Source organism: Sprattus sprattus (assembly GCF_963457725.1).
Source record: "Sprattus sprattus genome assembly, chromosome: 2".
Lineage (NCBI taxonomy): Eukaryota > Metazoa > Chordata > Actinopteri > Clupeiformes > Clupeidae > Sprattus > Sprattus sprattus.
Window position 1 is genome coordinate 5,122,771 of NC_137921.1, and position 17,183 is coordinate 5,139,953.

At 44.4% G+C, this 17,183-nt stretch overlaps 3 protein-coding genes across 3 annotated transcripts; 2 read left to right on the top strand and 1 right to left on the bottom strand.

Moving 5' to 3' along the window:
• The first annotated feature begins 93 nt into the window (after positions 1-93).
• On the top strand, positions 94-4,048 carry snx21 (sorting nexin family member 21). The gene is made up of 4 exons (XM_080832436.1): positions 94-442; positions 1,385-1,661; positions 1,955-2,112; positions 2,206-4,048. Exons 2-4 carry the CDS (start codon positions 1,400-1,402, stop codon positions 3,046-3,048), a joined length of 1,263 nt encoding a protein of 420 aa, XP_080688562.1. The 5' UTR covers positions 94-442; positions 1,385-1,399; the 3' UTR covers positions 3,049-4,048.
• Positions 4,049-4,851: 803 nt separating this feature from the next.
• wfdc2 (WAP four-disulfide core domain 2) lies at positions 4,852-6,430 on the top strand. Its single transcript, XM_080832452.1, has 4 exons — positions 4,852-4,957; positions 5,404-5,547; positions 5,707-5,844; positions 6,128-6,430. The coding sequence occupies exons 1-4, from the start codon at positions 4,867-4,869 to the stop codon at positions 6,259-6,261; spliced, it is 507 nt and encodes a 168-aa protein (XP_080688578.1). The 5' UTR covers positions 4,852-4,866; the 3' UTR covers positions 6,262-6,430.
• An 829-nt stretch (positions 6,431-7,259) lies between these two features.
• On the bottom strand, positions 7,260-17,183 carry pigt (phosphatidylinositol glycan anchor biosynthesis, class T; the record flags this gene model as incomplete). Its single annotated transcript, XM_080832455.1, has 12 exons — positions 7,260-8,530; positions 8,766-8,849; positions 10,227-10,392; positions 10,860-11,060; positions 11,565-11,721; positions 12,298-12,395; positions 13,250-13,337; positions 14,306-14,392; positions 15,232-15,332; positions 15,692-15,819; positions 16,278-16,455; positions 16,775-17,183. 12 exons carry the CDS (start codon positions 17,181-17,183, stop codon positions 8,281-8,283), a joined length of 1,947 nt encoding a protein of 648 aa, XP_080688581.1. The 3' UTR covers positions 7,260-8,280.

The window sequence follows — 17,183 nt, forward strand, 5'->3', positions numbered from 1 at the left end:
AAGCATGGGAAATCAGACCACACGTGATATATTACGTCATCGCAATTATCGCGATAGGTCGTTAAGTTTTGGTTCTTCAATACGCTTGCAACACTAACTTACTTGCCTGTGCTCGTTCTGATATTGTAACTATCTGTCAAACTGCCTTTGCCAACAGTGTAGCGAATGAGACGAGTAAATACTTCGGTTCTGTTGGCGGCTTTTGAGACACATGATGAGTAAAACAATGAAAGTACACCTCGGGGCTGGCAAAGTTGGACCTGTCAGCTCATCCATAGCTAGCTAATGGTGTCAGGAAAAACACGCCTTCTGTAACACAACTCCCATCTATATCCCCACTGAGGAATCTGCCATATAACTTCAAATTGTGCATCAACAAGACAATCCACCGAAGAATTTTGAGATGGAAAACGAAACCTCTGAGTGATCCACTACCATACCAGTAAGTAGGCACTGAATTACTTTTTTCTTTACGAAAGGCCAATATGGGCGACACTCGAACAACGAGCTAAACTTTGGAAGAAGATGAGGTGATGTGACCAACTGTTTATTGCCACCGGGATAATTACTAATACTTACCTCTTTACATTCTTGCATGCTGTTTATATCACGTTTATTGCTTATTGCACACATTGCATAGCCAGCTAACTAGTTATAGATATTATGGTTAGTTATAACTAGTCTAGTATAAAATGCTCTATGAACATTACTCTAGTTAGCTGGATAGTATAGCTAGCTATCTTAGTTTACAAATGTTAACCATACAATTTCAGTAGCTTAAACAGCGGGCGATTATTCAAACAATTCAGATAGATTTATATTGCTACTTATGTTGAAGCTTGGATTGTTTGTTTTGTTTTTAATGTTATGTATTAGTCGTTGATTTCGAGCGTTATTTGAGGAATTCCATGATGACTAATTGTCACGATCATGATCAGAATCCTCGTTTCAAAGTTACTATCACATTCTAAGAGAAGATATAACTAAACCGAGAGCAACTGACCGTCGGGCAGGGTTTCAGTCGTTCACCGTCTATTTCAGGAAGTTCTGTTTGGTGGGAAGAATAATGTATTAAACGATTATGGTTCCACAAAATATGTCTACATTGAATCAACGACCAAAGGGAAACAATTAGAATACTTGATGATTACACGCCATTACATATTTACAAACCATTTCCCAGACTCAGGTGACAGCCCCAGTTTCCATAGCCTATCTGGTTTCGAGGATACAGGGTGTCAGTTGCAGGCCATTGGTGGTATTAAGGAGCCTGTCACGGTTCCTGTATAGCTTAAATGAAAGACAAAATTCTAGGTTTAACTGTAGAAAAATATTTTGATGAGCCCATGTATAAAAATGGATGGGAAAATATTTGCTTTCACAGTGCAGTGTTGGTGGGATGGCATCCAAGCTGTTGGACAGACTTCGACGCACACTGTTCAAAGAAGGGGAGATACCCTCTGAGACTCAAGGTATCGATGACTTCCCAGAGAGCTCTGAACTTGAAGATGATACTGACTGTATCTCTGCAAGGCTTGGAGGAACCCTCTGCTTTGAAGGTGATGGTGCTCTGGAGTCTGAAGATGCTGGAGAAGGTTCTGGAGCTGAGAGTGATTCCGACTTCCTGGGAGAGTCCATGGATACCGTTTGCAGCAGCACAGGTATTCGTTTGAAAGGTTTCGGCAGTCATGCCAGATTAATACCTGTTGTTGAACTAAAAGAGCAAGCTATTATCATTGGCAAGGATGTGGGAGTGTACCCAAGAACCATACCTATTGATGCAAAATGTGTACATATCCTGAACTGTAAGTGACATTAGATAGAAGTCTCCGATAAATTAATAAAAATAAAATAAATAAATTGGTCTTCTGTTCCCAGAATTAGCATCTCACGCACATTCTTGAGCAAAACACATTCATGAGTTTTAGTCACAGCTGTTTTTTGTGGGTTGCAGACACTAGTCCCGTGGGCCTGTCCCCAATGGGCTCGTCGATGCTGACGCACCAACTGCAGGAGAGCTTCCGGAGTTTGCGAACCCGCACCGTGCCGGAGAGACTGGTTTTCGAAGTAACTGATGCCAGTGTGATCCAAGAGGGCACTTCTAAATATGTGGTAAGGCACTTATAAAAGTGGTTCACAGCATTTGAAAATGACTTGAGTCACCATGACAACCACCGAAGCTTCATTGCTAACTCTTCCCCTCAGCTCTACACCATTCAGGTGGTCCAGTCCGGGACGTTTGACAAGACCCCAGCACTTATCACCCGCCGCTATTCCGACTTTGAGCGCCTGCACAGTCACTTGCGGCGTCGCAACGGAGACGAGATGGAGGGCGTGTGCTTCCCGCGCAAGAAGCTGCGCAAGAACTTTGTGGCCGAGACCATCGCCAAACGGAGCCGGGCGTTTGAGCAGTACCTGTCCCACCTGCACTCCCTGGCTGGCCTCCGGCGATCATCTGTCTTTCTGGAGTTCTTCTACCTGGGTGACCTGAGGGCTGGGCAGATGCTGATACGTGTTGGCCGCTACCAGGAAGCCCTCGGTGCCTTAGTCAATGCACTGAGGCTCCAGGAGAAACTGGGATGTCAGCAGATACTGCAGCAACAGCAGCAACACCACCAACACCACCAACACCACCAGCACCAGCACCAGCAGCAGCAGTACAGCCCGCAGGGTGTCCACTGGATCTTCAACCTGTGTGCTCTCTTGAACTGCTTCCAGGAGCTGGATCAGCTGGAGGAGGCTCAGGATCACTGTGACCGAGCCCTGAGGGACATAGCTCCTTCCCAGGAGTCTTTGCTGCAGCGGCACCAACAGCAGCAGCAGCAGCACTTCCACCCGCTGCTTATCGCCCTCTTGCAGTGCAACGTCAGGCTCTCCTGGAAGATCTCCAAGGACAAACGTCAGTGGGAGGCACTGCTTCAGGAGATCCAGGACCTGGGAGTGGACGTGGGGAATCACCCTAACCTGAAGGAGTACCTGATCAAGGAGGTCCTGGAGGACAGCGAGAGGGACGCCAAGTCCAAAGTCAGAGGAGATGACGTCACTTAATCATTTACTTGAAGGTGCACACTGTGTGATTGCTGTGAGGGTGTGGATTTTAAAGTGTATTTTTGTCTTCATTTCAAAGACTTCTACCTGAACACACTCCTGCGCACACACTGATTTTTACCGCGTGGAACCCAGACCTCTGAGGTTTTTTTTCTGAGTGCTTTTGACAAGTGCAACAATTAGATATGCTGGCTGCACGTTATATTAGTGAGGCTATTTTCAAGTAGATGCAGTCAAATGTAGGCAAGTATCATTTCAATAAACTTTGTCTTGTACAAAGCTAGATTATATATTTAGCTTAGTTGCATCTAATTATACTAGGTCACAAAGTCGTAAACAGCCTAGATTTTGTTTTGTTTTTTTGTGTCTGAGAAAGCATACTTTTATAAAAATTTTTGTTGTAAACAGTTTAATTCTGATTAAGAGGAAAAGGTGTGTCTAAGTGCTATGAATTCAACTCTTGACCCTTGAAAAAGTAGGCGTAAGTTATTTTTACATCGGTGAAAATCTGTTTGCCGGACTCAACCCTAAGAAATGTACTGCAATTCAGTTTGATTACCTGTCAAGGATTAAAGGGCCCATATTTATTTAAATTTTAATAGTGAAAAATATTTCTGTCATCGTTGTGTTTTGTGTTTACTTTGCTGTTTTGGTCATTTTGTTTGTGTTGTCTTGGTGTTTTGACTGACTTGCACATTTCAGCACATTTTTAAACACACTATAATGGAGCATGCTGATTTAACAGACACCGCATGTTCTGTTTGTTACAGTTTTTACTTTAGACTCAAATGTATAGCCTAACCTGTGGAACACGGATGGTTTCCTTTCTTCACGACCTTTCAAAGGGAAACTACCACTCAGTTTATGAGTTCTGTTAAGTCTGTTTAGATGTATAGATTTTTATGGTGCAAAACTGATCACTCTCAGAGACCTCTTAAAAAGTGCCTTTGCACAGGCCTTCCTTGTGTTTCTGATGTGAATGGAAGTCTATTGTATCGCTGCTCCCTTACGTATTTTATACTAGACACTTGGATGGAATATTTTCATATAGAAGAACTGTTTGAGATGCATTAATGTGTGGATTTGTAAAAGGGACTTGATACTTTTAGAGGAAATAAACGTTTCGAAATATGCGTTTACAGTTGGTCAGTTCTTTCACTTCATCTTTTCCCGTGCTTTCCTCATTATAATCAGAAAGATGGGGAGTACCACTGTAGCCTGCCGTTGCAGAGATAGACCTCAGTGACCTCAGAAAACATGCTTTTTTACAGGAAGTGTAAAACATAACATGAGTTGAGAGAAGATTAAAACGTGCGTCTGTTTTGGTCTTGTGTCACTGACCACTAGATGCCAGTGCGGTTATATTATCTAGACACCCTAGTTGTTAAAGGTGGTATGGTCATTGAGATCATTAATGAAACCTATTTGTGCACATAACACATTGTTTTTAAACAACTATTAGTTATTTTGATTTATGTAAATAATTGTTAAAGATATTTAAAATACTGTCATGTCTACACAGAATGTAGCAGCTTTGTCTCCCTAAACTGACATTAAATTACCGTTAACACTAAACGGAGGTGGGTATTGCAATAATCTCTGTCATAACCAAATGACAATACCTGACCAGCTTGTCCTGAGTCAGCTGCTCTGTGGACGTTTGCTCGGAGAGCTTGCGATGTGACGACGGCGCCAGGACCTTGCGGATTCAGGGCTTCGCATTCTTTCCTTTCCTCCGCCCTCTATGCTGATCCAGGCCATATGAAGTATGTATCCAACAAGTTCGGTCCTGTGATTGTAAAACAAGTGGACGGAGAGATGAGACGGCTAGCGCTTTGTGTGTTTCCCTTTGTTATGCTGATAATATGGATTGACTTTACAGAAGCTACTACAGAACTGAATTCAACAGGTGAGTAGGCTACAAAGTAAAGGCATTAACCAAATAAAACTAATTGCAAGACTGTCAGTCATCTCATACCATTAACATATTGATATTATCAATCTATTACAGACTATTTGCCTGCTAAATAAATTCACATGTTATAGACAAAGCAATTGGTTTCAAGTTGTTAAAAATGGTCGGAAGTTGATGGTGTTTATCGGTGCTGAACTGTAGGCTAATGTAATATGCCGATTGTAATGCTTGCTGGTTTACCTGTAACCAGTAGCCTCACAAACTAGTAACCTCCAGAATCCTACACTTTCCACTCCGTTGCCCTGATGTAGGCTATCTTAGTGAGCCTGTCAAGCTAGTAACCCATCATTACGAAAATATTGTATCATGTTTCTGAACTGATAGGCAGGGCAGGGGAACTATGTGACCTTTATTGTGTGCCCTCTGCATCTTTTCTGAAGTGGTCCGAGTGAAAGCGGGCCACTGTCCGCGGCGCCTGAACGGGGTGCCGTCTGGCCGTGGATGCGTCTGTGACGACGACTGTCCAGGAGATGATAAATGTTGTGTTTTTGACTGCGGAGCTGTCTGCGCGCCTCCTGCATTCAGTAAGGCATTCTCGACTCACCCATGTCTTGGCTTAAGTTGAAAAGAAAGAAAAACAAACAAAAACAAAACAAAAACAGATGTGAAGAGGTCTTAAAAAAAACATTACATTCCTTAAGGCTGAGGATAATTTTAATCCCTCCCTGGTCTTAAATTTGCAGCAAAAACAGGCTTGTGCCCGCGACGGACCCGTGGGGCAGGGATGTGCGCTGAGTTCTGCACCGACGACAGTGATTGCCCCAAGGATGAAAAATGCTGCCACAACGGATGTGGTCACGAGTGTATCGCACCGTACACAGGTCAGGTTTGGGGTGTATGATAGGGTGACCACACGTCCCCGGTTTTCGTTTATAAAAGATAAAAACATTTCACTGTTTCGGAGGTGTTAACGTGTCTGAACTGAAAATGTCCCCGGATTTTGTCTCAGAGTTATGGTCACTTTATGGGCAGATGGAATATCCGACAAACAACATCCACCTTGGCTGTAGATTTACATTCTTCTTTTGCCACATCCGTTAGATAAAGTAGTTTGTGTTAATCACAAAGATATTAAAGTGTATCTGTGTTGTATCTGTGTCACAGTGAAACCTGGTCGCTGTGGCCTCCCGAAGGGGACCCCGATGTGCGCAGAGTACTGTTACCATGACGGCCAATGTCCGGAGGAGCAGAAGTGTTGTCCGACAACCTGTGGCCACTCCTGCAGTGAACCATGCTGATTGGACAATGGCGCTACCACAGGAGCTGAGACCTCAACATTTTATACTTGAGTTTTGTTTTTACATGCAGGCAATCATAAAAATAACCTTCCATGGGAATGTTGTGATTTTTGTTGTTGTATTATTGCTGTTTTCCTTGTCTTCTTTTCAGTAAAGGAGTATGGATTTATATTGTGTAAATCACACTGCTATTTTCTTTGGACTAAATCATAGGGGCTACTGAGTTGGTGCAAGGGAAAGGAGTCTGGCCCCAGAGGCAATATCTGATGTTTATCTGCATACCTCTTTAGTAAAAAAACCTCAAAACACAGGGGCTTACTCACCCGCCCACCAATCTAATCCATGCTTAGCTATTAAGCACACCCAACTACCCAGACCGCAGCTCTGACTGGATCCGGCCCTGATCTAGCATGGATCCAGTCCAGAACCGCCCCGGAGCCCCATTGCCCTCTGGGAACTCCTGTGTCCCCGAGAGGGTAACGGGGCTGAGTTGCCGGAAACAGCCATCAGCGTTTTGGAATGCAAACACCCATTTTCCACGCTTGGGTGCCAAAACACGTGCAGTAAAATTTGCCTGGCGATGAAAGAGAGCTCTGTCTGGAGTCCCCTCCTGGAGCTTGGCTGGAGTGAGGCTGGAGCGAGGCTGGAACGAGGCTGGGCTCGTTGACAGAGAAATCAAGGAGATGCGAGAACCTCCTCCAGCCTCCCCTGAGAGCTATTCTAGTGCGGGGCCGAGACGTGAGATGAAGGCAGCGCTGAGCAGGAATCCAGACTCAATAACGGAGATCAGTCAAGCATTCAGATTAAAACAAACAATCTTGTCTTTCCCTTTAATTTGTGCTCTCTCACTTTGCAAAGCTTTCAACAAAACAAAACAAGAGGTTTAAGACAAGCTGGTTGCTAAGTCTGTGGTAGAAAAGGGTATGAATTAAGACTGAATAGCCAGACTATAACATCATCCAACCAGTCACTGCCAAATCTTTCCACGAATGGGTACTTCACTCCCAAAATAAATGATTTTAAACGCCAGACAAAACTAAAACTAAACATTAAATTGCCGTGTTTGCTTATTCAAACTGAACTGTATATTTTAAGCCTGGTTATAGTTTGTTGTTTTTTTAAGACTGTTAAAAGTTATACAAAGCCTTTTAGGGGATGTTAAGAGGATCATGAGTAAGGTCAGAGTACATAACGTTCCTTGCAGACAGAGTTGAGGAGTCCACCTGCTGTGTCACAGCAGACTGAGAGGCGTTAAAGTGTTCGTCACCTCCGCTTCCTTAGTCCTTAGTGGATGTTAACGCAAATAAATAAGAAGGGTCATTTCATTTTTAAAGAACGGCAGCTAAATACAATATAAACAAATACATCTATTCACTCATTTCCATCTTAGACAAACTAAAAAAAACAGTGCGAACTTGTGTGGAACATATTTCATAAGTAGTCAAGCACTATTTGATGGCAGGCATCTAGCACACATCATCAGTAATGAACTGTCCATGTGAGTGTCTGGAGTGATCTCTGTGTGTGTGTGTGTGTGTGTGTGTGTGTGTGTGTGTGTGTGTGTGTGCGTGCGTGTGTGCGTGCGTGCATGTGTTTGTGTGTGTGTGTGTGTTTGGTGTGTGTGTGTGTGTGCGTGTGAGTGTCACCATGGAGATCACCATGGACGGCTCATATGTTTTGCCCGTGCTTCCAGAATTTCCACCAGATAAAAAAAAAACGTGCCATGTCTGTACCAAACAAACAATAGTGCATCAAAACAAGGCATAAACCACTCCCACAGCAGGCCAGACATCTTTACCCGTTACCGTTGAAAGTTCTCAACAAAATCCTACATTCTCCACAATCCCGTGCTTATATTCCTCCAAAAAACACCCAGCGTGCGGTTTCAGCTCCTCAAGGTTCTTCTGTCATTAATCACGGAGTTTAGCAGCAGGGCGTCCAGGCCCCAGGCCCCCGGCCCCCGGCTCTGCGCTGCATACTTGCGAGGGGAAACTGATGTTGCTTTTGGCCCCCGACTGATCAGAGCGCCGGGACACCCCTCCACCTGCGGATGACGTTGGCCAGGCGCTTGGCCAAGCCCGGACTGGGCTCCTCCACCTGGAAGGTGCGCGTCAGGAGGTTGTAGAAGGAGCCGTAGCCCACGGCAACGACGGTGCAGGTGAGGCAGATGACGTTGTAGGGCATGCTGAAGTCCGGCGTGGGCAGGTTGACCAACAAGGGCTCGGTGTAGATGCGGACGAAAAAGCTGGACTCCTCTTTGCAGGGGAAGCTGTGAAAACACACAAAGTATAAACTATAAACTTTTTTTATATTTCTTATGTCGAGTACTTTTTATTGTTACACCAGGTTCTATTGCGCGTAGCTTCACTGTTGTACGTCACTTTGGACAAAAGCGTCTGCTAAATGACTAAATGTAAACACTGAACCTGCAGTGAGAGAAGTGCAGATTAGTCATAAAGGACGTGTGTTGAAGTGTGCTGTGCTGTGCTGTGCTGTGCACTCACAAGCTGCTGAAGAGAGGTTGCTCCTGGCTGTTGTTGGTATCCATGGCTACCATACTTGGCACAAGGGCACTGATTACCGAAGACCTACGGAACAAAACAAATTAAAACAAATTTAACAAATTAACTGTCCAATTAAACCCATCTACTTTGTACAAATTGTTAATAACATCAAAGTCTAAAAGTTAGTTATGAACCATACATCGTCATAAAACTGCATTAATTCGGTGTTATGGTAATTCCACTTGTATGGGCTTAGTCTACACTTAAAGCCCAGTGGGATTGCCGACTGAGCACTTGATTGACGCGCTTGTTAGATCTAGAATAACGTTCCAATTTTGCGTTCTCATTCTTGGTTATGCAAACTTTTTAAGATCCAATCCATAAGCATGTCCATACATACAAACTTGCATCTTATTTACATGTAACAGACCTTTGTTAATACAAATGAAGCGGTCAAAAATGTACGTGTGCTCCCCCTCCGTCAAGCAACACCTGATACCTGCATGAACTTCCACACCTATATTGTGTGAGCCCAATTAAGATGGAGCGCCATCTAGTGTCCCACACAAGATTAAAACATGAACCCAAATGAGTGAGACTTAAGGCATCATTAGTTTATGACAGCATACCTCTGGTCGGGTTATGAACAGTGCAAAAGATTAACAGCCCTACATCATCGTTTTAACCCAAAACAGAAAGAACCACACATATACATTGCGTATACATTCTCTTTAACATCTCCATTGTAATGGGCTACATCTCTCACATAACAACAACCCTCTTTAGAAGATTGGTCATCACCTCTTGCCAAAAACCTCCTTTTACTGGAAATCTTAATTAGATTTCTTCAAGAGAATAGATTCTATGTTGATAATCAGCCCACGTCCCAATGGGACATTGGCTGCATATTGATAATCAGCCAACGTCACAATGACACATTACTCCCACGTCGGCATATGTTTCCCATCTCAACAACATGTTCTCTCCCCCTTCCTCTACTGGGTAACCTTGACTCAGGTTAGAGACACGCTGACCTATTTCATTTTCATTTAGACATATTTAATGGCCTCTGCACAGACTAAAAGACTCCACTTCAGTAAGCACAGCCCCTCGTTGGCTCCTCACACAGAGGGAGAGAGGGATGCTCTAGTTCTGTTCAGACAGTTGGGTTCATGTTAAACACCACTTTATCAGAAACATTCAGCATATATAAAACTTCAGGGGGGGCCCTGTGGCTCAAACAGTAGCCCCGACAACATTCAGCTGTTAGCTGAAGCTCAAGGAGGTCACGGGTTCGAATCAGGCCCGATGTCATCTCTCTTGTCCATTCTCATTTCTTCTCCCTCTCATTTCCTGTCACAATCTTCACTGCTCTGTCAATTAAAGGCATAAAAATCCCCAAAACAAATCTTTAAAAAATGTTTTTTAAAAAAAACGTTAGTCCTGGGAGACGAATCTTACCCTACGTAGAAGCCATGGTTGGGATCCGGTGTGTACTCCGTCCACTTGAGCAGGGCCCTTTCAAACTGCACGGTGACCTCGGTCACAGAGTTGGGCGGCAGCTGCACCATCATCTCCAGGAGGTGTGGCCGGAGCCGGTCCTTAGATGGCTGGTAGTGAATGTAACCTTGAGAGCGGACCAGAAATGAACAGCTGTTGGCGCCCTTTATACACAGAATACAGCTTTGACACTGAAATCTGTGAGTTTTTATTGAAATTTTAAGTGATTTTTCCCGTTCCCTCACAAATGGGGGACCCCTTCTGTCTCTGGTATTGATTACAACATCCTTTTAATATTGCAGTAACGTTCTGTATTCCATTTAACCTAACCTGCATTCAAGTGTGTTTTGCACACAACTCAAGGGAAAGTAATGCAGATGTAACATATGTTTTAGTACTGTTTAACAACAGTAGTACAACAATATTGGTGGTAACGCTCATTATAACGTCTAGTGGAAAGTAAGAGGGAAATAATCCCTTACAATTCTTAGTCACATTCCTTAAAGCTGTGAATTCAATTCAATTCAATTCAATTCAATTGTATTTATATAGCGCCATAACAATACAATTGATTGAATGACAGCAGACACTCACTGGGCTTGTTCTCCTTGCCCTTGCTGGTGACGGTCAGCGTGTGGATGTACAGGCGCAGGTACCAGGGCACCGTCTCCAGCAGAAGCACAGGGAAGGCCCGGTACGGGTGGTAGTTATAGATGAGCGTGTGGATCTCCCCCGTCTGCAGGCCGAAGCCGGCCACGTAGCGCTCGCTGTGCAGAAGCGGACGCACCATCTCACCTGGGGCAAATGGGCGGGGCAAAGGGACAACGGGGCGGGGCAAAGACAGACACACGTGAGAGGGAGAAGTCGTGGAGAAGCTTTCACACTGAAGTGTTGTTCCCTCAATGGACCGGAGAAAGGATGCAAATTATCAAATGAAAAGGTGAAAAATGTAAATGTTTAAAGGAGCAATATGGAGTTCTGTTCCAAAACCTGGCCTATAAAACCAGACCCCAAAAAGTGTCAAATTGTTGCATAGTGTTGCTTTAAAGGAGTAGTTATGCCCTCAGTGGAAGGGTTTATGCCTATATGTGTTTGAGATGGCAGCTAGAGAACAACGTTAACACAGTCAATTCCAACACTTACGAGCTAACAGTTTTATTCACAAAAAACAGGAATTCTATAGCGATACCAAGAAGCTAAAAGAATAGCATGCAGCCTTTACGGACTAACATATAACCCAATGGACCCCGTGAGGCTCTCCAAGCACAGATATTCGCGTGTGCAGCAGGTCACACTCACCACTGTCTGCTTTCCAGCGCACCAGCAGGTTAAGAGACCGAGTGCTCCCAAAGGTGTCTTTATTGGTCAGGTCATACACGGAGTAGGTCCTCCTGTCTCCAAGCACCACCGCTTGGGAAAGAAGTGGAGAGGCTGGTAGCAGCTCAAACAGCTCCCCCTGTGGGCCAAACAAGGTCATATCAACCACATGCAAAACAATGGTGATGAGAAGAGAATTGTAGGTTGAGCAGTACAGAAATCAAGCTTTCCTACTAAGTGAGAGAATGCCACTGAGTAGACTTCATACCTCCGCCAAGGCCCTACAGTTCCCATTAATGCCATATATTGCCCCGTTAACTAAAGCTTAACTAATGCCACGTCTCACAACGCTTGCAAAAGGGAAACTAAAATCGTGTGTCATAAATCCGGTGCAAGTGCCCCGTGAGACAACACGCTTCAAAATGTAATGGGTTCTTCCTTCCTCCATGCTACACCTTACCACCAGGTGTTATGGACAACGGGCCAGTAGGATGTGTGTGTGTGTGTGTGTGTGTGTGTGTGTGTGTGTGTGTGTATCCTAACCCTTACCACCAGGTGTTAAGGGCAACAGGCCAGTAGGATGTGTAATCCTGCTAACAAACCAACCAACCCACCAACCAACAAACGGACAGGGGTGAAAACATAACCTCCGTGGTGGAGGTCATAATGCGCACACACACAGGAAAAGGTTAAGAAGACAGAAAAGTGTTCTGACCTGAGGGTTATCGGTCACATCCACGTAGACTTTACTTGAGGACGCAAGAGGGCAGGCTTCTGTCAACGTGCGGGAGAACATCTTGAACAGGGACCACTCTGAGGGACAAGACAGAGAACCACATTCAAACAATTTATATATATATTTATTTAGTTCACCCTTACTGTATAACCGTCATACACATACTGCATAGCATGCTCTTCCTGGACTCTCCACTTTGAGAGCCACTGCACCAAGACGAATTCCTTGTTTGTGCAAACTAACTTGGCCAATAAAAACTGATTCTGATTCTGATTCAATAAAGGATATATATATATACATAGACAAAGAGAGGGAGAGAGAGAGAGACACACACACACACAGAGACGTATGTATGTACCTCAAATAAACACCAGGATTTAATTAGAGGCTGGGCTTCAGATAGTAGCCGGGCCGTGGTCGATACAGACAAATAAAGGCTGAGCCCCGAATACAGGCCGTTTCGTGATTTCCGCTAAGAAAAAAAAGTTCTTCAGGCTAACAGGACCTTAAAGTTCCAGGTGTTGCGTAGCAACCCATTACTTGCTGACTTCAAGTTACAAGTTACTTTCCACCCTGTTCAATGACCGGACTACTTGAGGAACGATATGAAAGATGTGAATTAGAAGCACAAAACCCGTTGCCAATGACAGCGACCATTAACTTTTTGCAGTGGTAATTAAATTACAGACCTGCAAACGTTGGGGTGCCCCTTTCAAATCAACAGAACTTTTTGGAACATTCTGAAGAGCCATATAATAAGTTAGAAATAAAGGCATGCCCCTTATACAAGCCTGTCCCAAAAAAAGGCCTGTGCGCTGAGTAAATGAAAGACCCCGGCCACAATTTGAGGATTTACGTTATATATGCATGCACGTACTGTATGTGTGTGTGTAGTGTGGGTTCAGTTTGCTTATTATCATCTTATGCTCACCTTTTTTCCCTTGTCCTGAGGTGTGCACGTCAAACACCACGTTCAGCGTCTGTCTCAGCTCCCATGATGGGGCCTTACAGTCAACGTCCTGCAAACCAAACACTATTAGCGCACACACACAGGAACAAAGGCATGCAGGCGACCAAACACTATTAGCGTGCACACAGGTACATAGGCATGCAGATGATGTCAAACTAATTTGATTCTGTGCTCCTGTCGCTACTCTTACGCCTTACAGTCAACGTCCTGCAAACCAAACCCTATTAGCGCGCACACAGGTACAAAGGCATTCAGGTGATGTCAAACTGATTTGATACTGTGCTCCTGGTGCTAACTCCTGGTGCTAACTACACCAGGGCCATGGGTTGGAGACCCAGAGACCACACAGGCTGCTGAAAATGCATGTTGACACTGAGCTGCAAGCTGCTTTGGATAAAAGCATGCGCTAAATGAATACATGTGGACAAAGTGCCAATTCCAGCGTGTGGGAGTATCTGACTGGTATCTCACCTGGCACATGGGCCAGATGTGCACTGCGTGGGAGTATCTGACACACATGGGGGATGTGCAGTGTGTGGGAGTATCTGACACACATGGTGGATGTGCACTGCGTGGGAGTATCTGACACACAGGGCGGATGTGCAGTGTGTGGGAGTATCTGACACACAGGGCGGATGTGCACTGCGTGAGAGTATCTGACACACATGGTGGATGTGCACTGCGTGGGAGTATCTGACACACATGGGCCAGATGTGCACTGCGTGGGAGTATCTGACACACATGGGGTGGATGTGCACTGCGTGGGAGTATCTGACACACATGGGGTGGATGTGCACTGCGTGGGAGTATCTGACACACATGGGGTGGATGTGCACTGCGTGGGAGTATCTGACACACATGGGGTGGATGTGCACTGCGTGGGAGTATCTGACACACATGGGGTGGATGTGCACTGCGTGAGAGTATCTGACACATGGGGGGGATGTGCACTGCGTGGGAGTATTTGACACACGGGGGGGATGTGCAGTGTGTGGGAGTATTTGGCTGGTACCTCACCTGACACACTGGGCGGATGTGCACTGCCTCGGAGTGGAAGCTGCTGTGGAAAAGCTTTTCTGACTTCATCAAAACCGCCAGACCAGCCTGAAGAACAGGAACACAATAGAACAATCTGACACTCGTTGCCATGACGCATGTAAGACACAGCATCAAAGGAACGTGAATCAGCTGATGGAGGAAAAAACTAGGCTAGTCTTATAGGGAACACCTGACTGATACAATTTTTTAAGTCAACATTTTGTATGTACATCTGGCTTTAAGGAGTACCCAAATGACAGTAAGAAATAAACTAACAATTTTCCATCACCAGTTAATAAAGCTGGACTACCATACTGACTGAAACCCGATACCACCATTATCAAATTATTATACCAGGTTTGGAGGTTTCTGTTTCTATCCAGAGGGTGAAAGTTTTACATCAGAATGGCATTGAACACAGCGGGCAGCACCATACAACAAGTCCGAGCGGACAACAAGATGCGTCAACTCAACTCTGCCACCTTGTGGACACAGGAGGGAATTACAATTGAAAGAATGCGTTTCAGACAGACCGACCGACCGACAGACGGACGGACATACCCTCTTATAGAGATGCCGGACGCATCTAAAAAGCCCTTAAAAAGGAGGTTATTTGTGAAAGTAAGATCAGGTCTCAGTGATGATACGACTCCTTTCAGTATTGAAAAAAGAAAATTTGGGGGCTAAACACTTTCCCTGTGCACCTGTGAGAACGTTATAAATCAGTTTGCACAAATATTCCTGCAATTTACTTTTGACTTGAATCACTGCAACCCCACAATACAGCCATACTGTACCTCCCACCTTGAAGCAGTCAATGGAAATTACTAAATATAGAAATGATTTACAAAAAAATGTGTAACAGATGTAAAACATTCCCCAATTTTTATTCTCCATTTAAGTACCTTGGTGCCGCATGGAAGAAGCTTCTTCCAGGGTGTGAGATTCTCCGTGCAGACAATCTCACGAGGCAGCATCGCATAGCGGAGGAAGCGAGGATCTGTATCTGCGTACACAAGGGCAAGATGCAATTCTTTGACTGAGGCACTATATTACAGTGTGTGATTTGTTGCATTATAAAATCAACACGTCAGTAAGAATAAAAATGGGCTGAAACCGTAATTTCTAACCTCTTACCAACCAAAATGTATTTAAAAGATCACAATATTGGTCAGACACTTTCTGCCCCAAGGACACATATTATTTATCATCAACAAGGCAAATCTGTGAAATTGATGTGATATTAATTTAGGTCATATCTGCCTATATGTCAGTTTCAAAATAGAAGGGGAAAAACAGTGCTTTTGTACAGAGCAAAAGAGCTACAGGGAAACTTCGGGTAATGCTGTATGGAAACCTACTCACCATTCCCGAGACCTAGAGGTTTAAAAGAGGCGCTGGGATGTACAGTGTTGGTCGAGTCGATGAAATTCAACGAGGCACAGAAAATCCCTGACAGGACATTGGTCAGTTCTTTCCAGGCACCATCAACACTGGATAACCAACAAGCAGACCAAAGCTTACCACTTACAAGAAATAGATTTGACATTTGTTATAACATTATTGCTAACAAAATACTGCAAAGTGGTGTTTCGCATGCAGATATTTCAATTGTGTGCGGCTACTTTCCTCTTATTGCATTTACATTTACATTTAGTCATTTAGCAGACGCTTTTGTCCAAAGCGACGTACAAGGGAGAGAACAATCAAGCTAAGAGCAATAAAACCTGGTGTAACAATAAGTACTGTTTTTTTTTTTTTCAAGAAATAGAAAACGACATAGAAAGAAAAAGAAGTGCGGGACTGTCACTGCTCAAGTGCAAGTCCCGCACTTCTTTTTCTTTCTATGTCGTTTTCCATTTCTTGAAAAAAACAGTATTTATTGTTACACCAGGTTATTGACATCTCTTAGGACCACCACAACAAACAAATCAAATAAAACAGTACTTACTCAGTGACCGTGTCCTGAAACCACACCCAGAGTTCTGCCCCCGGAGGAGAGGGCAGGTAAGGCTGTCCCCACTGCATGGTCCTCCAGTAGCCCTGGGTGAAAGAGATATGGAGCTCTCGCACAGAGAACTTGGATATGACCTGGCCCAGAGACTTCGGGAAGAGATGATAGTGGGAAACTGGAGAGACAAAGCAAAGAAAAGGCAACTTGTTAAAGCCAATAAATAAACGGAGTCTGATAATGTGGGGTTAAAGTATAAATAAAGTCAATAAAGATGCTTACAGGGAGTCTGGCATGTTACAGGGGTAGATCGTAGACATCAAGACCAAAAAACAGCCTAAATTATGCAGCCACTAAATTGACAACGATTAAATACCTTAATCGAAATGGGGGCTTAGTTGTTAAAAATAAAACTGAACAACTCAGATGAAAAAAAGATGAAACAACATAGCTAGCGAGTTAGCTTGCTACCTGACAAGGGAATCGCATAGGCCTACCTCTTTTGCCTTGGAGAAAATCTGTATCCCAGAGAGTGCGAAACTGAAAGCTTGCGTAGATGTCCCCCGAATGCAACGGCCTGATCACTAGCTCTTCTTTAAAGTCGTCTTTGAAATTCGAAAGAGGTGCAATCTCCTCGTCTGGTTCGGGTTTGGCGATTGCCTCTTCTTCCGTAGCTTGCCACTGTTTGTCATCGTGCGACTCCTCAATGGGATCACTGTAGGAGGCGATGGGAGGCACCTCGCCCGGTTTCTCTAACGTCCCATCAACAGGAACTTGATTGGGCTCGGTAAAGGGTTCAGGTTCGCTCTGTGTCTGGACAAGATCGTCGGAAACTTCGCAAAGTTGCAAACTACACAGAGCAGCAGCAAAGGCTAGAAGAAAGGCAATAGAGCTGCGAGGTGCCAT